This window comes from Lithobates pipiens, unplaced genomic scaffold (assembly GCF_037356315.1).
Source record: "Lithobates pipiens isolate NorthernLeopardFrog02 unplaced genomic scaffold, aLitPip1_a1.2 Scaffold_86, whole genome shotgun sequence".
In the NCBI taxonomy this organism is placed as follows: domain Eukaryota; kingdom Metazoa; phylum Chordata; class Amphibia; order Anura; family Ranidae; genus Lithobates; species Lithobates pipiens.
Genome location: NW_027507910.1, coordinates 69,495 through 77,231, shown reverse-complemented (window position 1 = coordinate 77,231; position 7,737 = coordinate 69,495). Strand labels below are relative to the sequence as shown.

At 50.8% G+C, this 7,737-nt stretch overlaps 1 protein-coding gene across 1 annotated transcript; it reads right to left on the bottom strand.

Annotated features, from left to right (window-relative positions):
- Positions 1-1,543: 1,543 nt before the first annotated feature.
- Positions 1,544-6,851, bottom strand: LOC143973619 (coiled-coil domain-containing protein 142-like). The gene is made up of 4 exons (XM_077474474.1): positions 6,717-6,851; positions 6,463-6,643; positions 2,545-2,753; positions 1,544-2,220 (listed from the first exon to the last, which is right to left on the bottom strand). The coding sequence occupies exons 1-4, from the start codon at positions 6,757-6,759 to the stop codon at positions 1,994-1,996; spliced, it is 660 nt and encodes a 219-aa protein (XP_077330600.1). The 5' UTR covers positions 6,760-6,851; the 3' UTR covers positions 1,544-1,993.
- Positions 6,852-7,737: the final 886 nt, after the last annotated feature.

The following is a 7,737-nucleotide window of genomic DNA, read 5'->3' as shown; positions in this document are numbered from 1 at the left end:
AGGTGATCTGGTGCAAACCAAACCAGTGAATGTTCGGCCCATCCCTACTGATGATGAGGTCCGGTGTGTACGGATCTCTCTGATGATGATTCTGGACTCTCTGGTGTAATGGATCCTCTGAGGTCCGGTGTGTACGGATCTCTCTGATGAGGATTCTGGACTCTCTGGTGTAATGGATCCTCAGAGGTCCAGTGTGCACGGATCTCTCTGATCAGGATTCTGGACTCTCAGGTGTAATGGATCCTCTGAGGTTCGGTGTGTACGGATCTCTCTGATCAGGATTCTGGACTCTCTGGTGTAATGGATCCTCTGAGGTCCGGTGTGTACGGATCTCTCTGATGAGGATTCTGGACTCTCTGGTGTAATGGATCCTCTGAGGTCCGGATCTCTCTGATGAGAATTCTGGACTCTCTGGTGTAATGGATCCTCTGAGGTCCGGTGTGTACGGATCTCTCCGATGAGAATTCTGGACTCTCTGGTGTAATGGATCCTCTGAGGTCCAGTGTGCACGGATCTCTCTGATCAGGATTCTGGACTCTCAGGTGTAATGGATCCTCTGAGGTTCGGTGTGTACGGATCTCTCTGATCAGGATTCTGGACTCTCTGGTGTAATGGATCCTCTGAGGTCCAGTGTGCACGGATCTCTCTGATGAGGATTCTGGACTCTCTGGTGCAATGGATCCTCTGAGGTCCGGTGTGTACGGATCTCTCTGATGATGATTCTGGACTCTCTGGTGTAATGGATCCTCTGAGGTCCGGTGTGTACAGATCTCTCTGATGATGATTCTGGACTCTCTGGTGTAATGGATCCTCTGAGGTCCGGTGTGTACGGATCTCTCTGATGAGAATTCTGGACTCTCTGGTGTAATGGATCCTCTGAGGTCCGGTGTGTACGGATCTCTCTGATCAGGATTCTGGACTCTCAGGTGTAATGGATCCTCTGAGGTTCGGTGTGTACGGATCTCTCTGATGAGAATTCTGGACTCTCTGGTGTAATGGATCCTCTGAGGTCCGGTGTGTACGGATCTCTCTGATGATGATTCTGGACTCTCTGATGTAATGGATCCTCTGAGGTCCGGTGTGTACAGATCTCTCTGATGAGGATTCTGGACTCTCTGGTGTAATGGATCCTCTGAGGTCCGGTGTGTACGGATCTCTCTGATGAGGATTCTGGACTCTCTGGTGTAATGGATCCTCTGAGGTTCGGTGTGTACGGATCTCTCTGATGAGGATTCTGGACTCTCTGGTGTAATGGATCCTCTGGGGTCCGGTGTGTACGGATCTCTCTGATGAGGTTTCTGGAATCTCTGGTGTAATGGATCCTCTGAGGTCCGGTGTGTATGGCAACGCCCATTTACTGCTGGCACCGCCCTTTGACCTGCCATATTGCTAGAGAGGAGAATCTCATTGTGTGTGAAGGTTCCCTTACAAACCCCAAGCACAACACCTCCCTGAGGAGGAATAAAATCACCATCATGGAGAAAAAAAAAAAAAAAGGAGGCATCGAGTTTAATATTATAAAACTTTATTAAAATAAATCTCTGTATGAAATAAATATCAAATATATTACGGTACATATATATATTCTGCTCAGAATATCAGGCCCAGCCGCTGTAAAGTAACCCAAGTATGACCAGCACCCGAGGAGGCGGTGCCTAGGGGAGTGGGCTGGGTGGAGCCTGCACATGGGGGAGGAGTGTGGTGAGCGATGTCTGGGTTAGTCCTTATGCCTGGCATAGGAGGTCAGCTGGGAGGTGGTATACTAGTCCTTGGGCCCAGGAAAGGGGTGGATACCTCTTACTTGGCACTTACAGCTATGTCTGGGCCCAGTGTGACTCTGAGAATATTGCCTGGAAGTCACATCCTCCATCTTGCCCTAAGGTTGCTGCACCAAAAGTGGACCTCACCCGAGGGGCCCCTCATGACACTACTCGGCTCTCCTAAGATGGGCTCAGTCTATTCCAGATCTTGTAAGAACCACCCGAGGGGCTCCTCATCCTTCGGACACTTCTCGGCCTTCCCAGGGTGCGCTCAGTCCATTCCAGGCCTTGTGGACACGAAGTGAAAGCCACTGGCGCTGATTGTGCGGCAGGTAAGAATCGTGGCTGTGTCGTGGCACGTGTCTGGAGGTGTCCCCGTCCCACACTCTCCTCTCCAGGCTGTCCAAACTCTGCAGACTGTCCGACATGCTGTCCACGGCCACCTGGCACAGAGGAGGACCTGAGCGGGGGTGGGGAAAAATTAGAGGATGGAGACGCCAGAAGAAGAATACATGAACAGTGCTCACAGTATGGGAAGACTGAGAGGGGGAGGGGAGGGAAGATTAAAGGGTGGAGGCTGAGACACCAGAAGAGTGGGGGAGGGGGAAGTAAGATTAGAGGGTGGACACAGCAGGACAGTGGGGGAGGGAAGATTAGATGGCGGAGACACCAGGAGAAGAAGAATACATGAACATTCATAGCGTGAGAACATCGAGAGGGGGAGGGGAGATTAGAGGGCAGACATATACGAGGAGCAGGACAGGAATACGTGAACAGTACTCACAGCATGGGAAGAGCACACAGCTTCCAGACTGAAGGTACGCCTTGCGACACGACTGCTGCAAAAGACACGCAATAGCATTGTCAGCCTGAGCAAAAACCGGGAGAGCCAGAGCCGCCTGGACCACTTCTGGAGACAACCTGGACTCCTGAGAACACAATATATCCCGCACACTCGGAGAGTCCCGTCTGAGCTGGAGAGACCCCTGCAAACTGAGAAACACCAGGATCACATCAGATACAGAGATAAGAGGACAGCGTGAGAGACGTACCAAGACCACTTCAGTCTTTAACCTTCAGGTTATACTGCCACCTACAGGAGGACTGGGTGAAAACAAATAATCTGTAGGCCAGTTTACATGATCCCTCCTACTCCCGAGCATGCTTCAGTTTTACAGCACCGCAGTACCAAGAGCAAAAACAAAGAACTTCAAGAAATGGTCAATAACGGTCAGGACATCTAAAAAGCAGTTCCACTAAGGGATGGGCGACACAGCAAACACATAATGAAAGGGACTATAAAACAGAACTGAGGAAGGTCTTCCACTCACAGAGGCCCACTGGTGGACGTTACTCTCAGATCTGGCATCAGACAAATCCTGAACTTCCACCTGATAAAAACCGGACAAAGTAACAGAAGACCAGGAGGCAGCCTCGTATATCTGGGGAACAGAAGCTTGATGCCGGAAGGGCCAAGAAGTGCTCACAGATCTAGTAGAGCGAACCTTGACAGCCAAGGAGGAACCTGATTTCTTGAGACCACAAGCTTGGATGCTTGAATCACTTAAAGATGGTGTATCCAAAAGCCGGAGCAATCTTATGGGGGACCATCCAAGTTCTGAAAGAAGAAGCACTCCAGAGAGATTCCCACAGCCCAAACCACACCCAGAAAATGGAGGAAAGGTTTTCTTTTTAGTGGACGGAGTGGGACAGAGGGACAGAAGAACAATGTTGGGGAGAAGGGAGTCAAGGGCCACCACCTTCTCCTAATGTAAGATCAGAAGTGGTACTTTGAAGGAATGGTCGCCAGTTTAGACACTTGCCTCACAGAGGAGATTGCTACAAGACACACCACCCTGTGGGGCGAATGTAGCAAGAAGAATTTCTCCAATGCATTCTAACATCAATTTCTGATTCACACAAAGACTGAAAGATCAACAATCTTTGAAGACAAGAAAGTAAGAGCAGCTACCTGACCTTTGGATGGTACTAAGAGCCAAACACAGCTGCAAGGATAGTCTTCATCCAAAGGAAAACCTAGACTAAAAGCCCCGTTGCTCACACCAGGTGCAGTAAGACGTCCATGAATGATCATAGAAGTAGGCTTCCTACCTTCTACAGAGAAAGCAGTTCAGAGGTCACCCCGTGGCCCTGAGCTTCTACAACCATGCCATTAAAGTCAGTGGTCATAGTCAGTGGCTGGAAGTAAAAATATCGGTCTTTTGAGACAGAAGATCTCGGAAGAGCTCACAGAGCATCCGCAGGAATCTCATCAGGTTGGAATATCACCTCTGCTTGGGCCAATCCAAAGCTATGAGGATCAAAACTCCACCCTAATCCTGGAAAATCAAACAAGGAAGCAGTTTTAGGGTAGAAAAGACAGATCAATATTTAATGATCACATGGAGCCACCATAGCATCCAGTGCTTACGTTGGAAGATACCTGTACCTGGAAACAAACCTGCCCAGTTTTTTGTAGAGTCTGGAGGCCAGGAGGTCCAAGTCCGGCATCTCCGACCTGTGATACAGGCCCTGAACGCCTCCGGGTATAGAGGCGACTCCCAGAGCCCACACACTACCACCTGAGAAAATATGTCAGCCAACTGTCCACATGCAAGACGTAAACAGAGGACAAGGTTGGAACATGGGATCTGCTCAAGACAATATCTACTCTACTTTTCTTGACGCAGCGAGACTGCTGGTCCTTCCGTAATGACTGCTGTACACTACAACTGTGGAACGGTCTAGTTGAATGACCCACCAAGCCAGACTGTCAAGTGCAGCAGGGATAATCAAAGTGGCCCAAATTTCCAGGTTGTCGTTTGGAAGATGAGATTCCTCCACCAACAGATGCCCAGGACTCCTCCCCAGCCTGACATCTGCTGAATCCACAGAGGGGGCATACCACTTTTTTAACAAAGTCTGCTTCAATCTGGTACAAGGCTATTGAGATCTTCAGGGAAACGAATATCTCATCAATCTCCTTAGAGGGAGACTTTCCGAGGGCCCTGGGTGCATTGAGAAGGACCGGGCGGTCTTAGGAGCTCAAAGGGGACCCCAGATTGGGGGACAGCACTGGTAGAAGCAACAGGTTGATCTATCTAGATTCAAAGTGATGTCTCCTGTGTCAATAAAGCCTCATACACACGATCAGACTTTGTACAAACTTTCCTGTGGATTTTTGTACGAAGGGCGTCGGCTGTGAACTTGTATTGCATACACACCGCAGGACTTTTTCAGCCAACTTTCACCAAATCACGCGGTTTTTCTGCTCTTTACTGTCACCTTTGGTCAACTTCTGTATTGTTGTCTGATCTTTTGCATTGGTTCTGAGCATGCGTGTTTGTACAAAGTCCTATGGTTTTCTGCACGCACGATCGGACTTTTGTTGCCGGAAAGTTTGTCCGGACGCATAGCCAACAAAAGTCCGATGAAAACCAAAAAAGTTTGTTCGGATGTTGCCTTAAAACAGCTAATTTGCATGTTTGTTGTGGAAAAGTCCGATGGTGTGTATGGGCCTTAAGAGGTAAAAATCAGTCTGCATTTGGGAGTAAAAGTAGAGGCCTGCAACCCCTTTGAGGCAGGTCCATCCAGAAGGATGCTGGAGGGACTCCAAAATCGGATAGTTCCAGCAGCTGACAGCCCAAAGGCTGCTAAGGCCACAAGCAGACCTTATTCTCCATATGCCGGGAAGGTGCTGGAACGTGTTTGTGGCCTCAGAGTCCGTAAATAACAGATTTCGAGATTTAGCCCAAAACGTCATGGCATGACTGAAGAAGTAAAAATCTTCCTTGGAAAGGAAAAGAGGTGGCCAAACCCTCCGGGTACAAAGATGGCACAGATGCCATGATTCCAGCAGTAGATGTCGGGACCATCAGTGCCCTGGAGCCCATAGTAAATTGTAACCTGGAGGCACCTAGGGCTGTCCTCTCCCCTCCCCCACGTCCAGAATCAGGCATGTTGTAATGTAAGGCAATATATCGTCTCGGGTTAGGAGCCTCGAGTTCTCATGAAGCCTAAAATGGCTGGTAACAGGTGAGGGATGGATGGTCAGAGGTGACCTAAGTCACTGGATGTAGGTAGCAGGAATGGAGCAGCAGGGAGAGGCTTCCTCTAAATGGTACATCTGGAAAGAGTGCGGGCAACACTCCACCCAGCAGATGGCACCAGCGTGCCAGTCCCACAGCTTTAACCCGTCACAGATGGGAATGGAGAATAAAGACACCTAATGACCTAAGATGAGGAAACTCCTGATGCTCATACTTACTAGCCTACTCAATGAGTAAGTCTTCAGAGACCCGGGGGAAGAGGAGAGGCAACATCATCCGTTCTGTACCTGGAAAGAGCTCCTCGGGTAACTTGTTACCAGAAAATCTGTAAAGTGCCCCATGTGGAGCCCAAAGCGTCTCTTCCAGGCGCCCCCCCTCCCCCAACTTCCAGCCCAGAGGGGGCAACTAACCTAACAGAGGCAGAAATGATGTCTATCCTCATAGGACACTAGCAAAATAACGAGGCATGCTAGGAGTGGGAAGGGTTCTTTTCTGTCAGACAGTGTCCATTATTCCTGTAGGTGGCAATATAACCCGAAGGGTAAAGACTCCATGCACCCCTCAATTTGCTCATTTAAAAGATTTTCTGCCTGTCCCTGGTGCAGATTGTCTCATTTCCTGTCTGTGCCCCTCCCCCCCACTCCATATCTCACCTGAATTTTATCTTCTCCCGCAGGATATGTTCCATCCAGACTTCCATAAACACACGGACCGCCACACACACTGCCGACACCTGTTCCTCCAAACACAGCAAAATCACCCCATCCAGGACCGGCACCACCACCGCCGCGCTGACCGCAGCCTGGGCGTACTCATTGGCTGCCGGATCGGGGCCTGGGCGGAGACAGATTTCAGTGTCTCATACGACAGGAGGAGGAGGTTCCCACACCAAGGCTTCACCCCTTACCTGTCACCAGCTTCCCTCTCCAGTGCCGCCCCGCTGGCATCATGTGCTGGAAGAGGTCCTGGGCCCTCTGTGAACACACCGAGCCCAGAACCTGCGGCAGAGAGACCACCAGGCCCTGCAGGGAGGAGACAAAAGGTTAACTCTGGAGGCGGGAATGGGGAGTTCAGATGTCCAAATAGGAGGGGTATACAGGGAAGGGGCACTCCACACATACCCAGCCGGACGGGGGGATATAATAGAGGGGTATACAGGGAAGGGGCACTCCACACATACCCAGCAGATGGGGGGGGGATATAATAGAGGGGTATACAGGGAAGGGGCACTCCACACATACCCAGCAGATGGGGGGAGGGGGATATAATAGAGGGGTATACAGGGAAGGGGCACTCCACACATACCCAGCCGGAGGGGGGGATATAATAGAGGAGTATACAGGGAAGGGGCACTCCACACATACCCAGCAGATGGGGGGGGGATATAATAGAGGAGTATACAGGGAAGGGGCACTCCACACATACCCAGCAGATGGGGGGGGGGATATAATAGAGGAGTATACAGGGAAGGGGCACTCCACACATACCCAGCAGATGGGGGGGGAGGGGATATAATAGAGGAGTATACAGGGAAGGGGCACTGTTGTAGAAGACTTAATAATAGGACATTTACCTGTCCCAGGGTCCAGCGATGCACCCCCTCCTCTTTCTGTTGGGGTACCCCAAGGTTCCGTCCTTGGGCCCCTCCTATTCTCACTCTATACCTCTTCCTTGGGCCAGCTGATAACCTCCCATGGCTTCCAATACCACCTCTATGCCGACGACACCCAGATCTATCTCTCCACTCAACTCACCCCCTCAATCTCTTCAACTCGCCCCCCTCCGTCTCCTCACCTCACCCCCCTCCGTCTCCTCACCTCACCCCCCTCCGTCTCCTCACCTCACCCCCCTCCGTCTCCTCACCTCACCCCCCTCCGTCTCCTCACCTCGCCCCCCTCCGTCTCCTCACAGATCTCCAACTTACTGAA

What these genes read in the sequence shown, in the direction of transcription:
- LOC143973619 (XM_077474474.1), bottom strand. Translation starts at nt 6,759, where the DNA reads ATGATGCCAGCGGGGCGGCACTGGAGAGGGAAGCTGGTGACAG. An exon ending in CGGGAGAAGATAAAATTCAG is followed by an intron (nt 2,754 to 6,462) that starts GTGAGATATGGA and finishes GGTGTTTCTCAG; the next exon opens with TTTGCAGGGGTCTCTCCAGC. An exon ending in CTGTGTGCTCTTCCCATGCT is followed by an intron (nt 2,221 to 2,544) that starts GTGAGTACTGTT and finishes ACCCCCGCTCAG; the next exon opens with GTCCTCCTCTGTGCCAGGTG.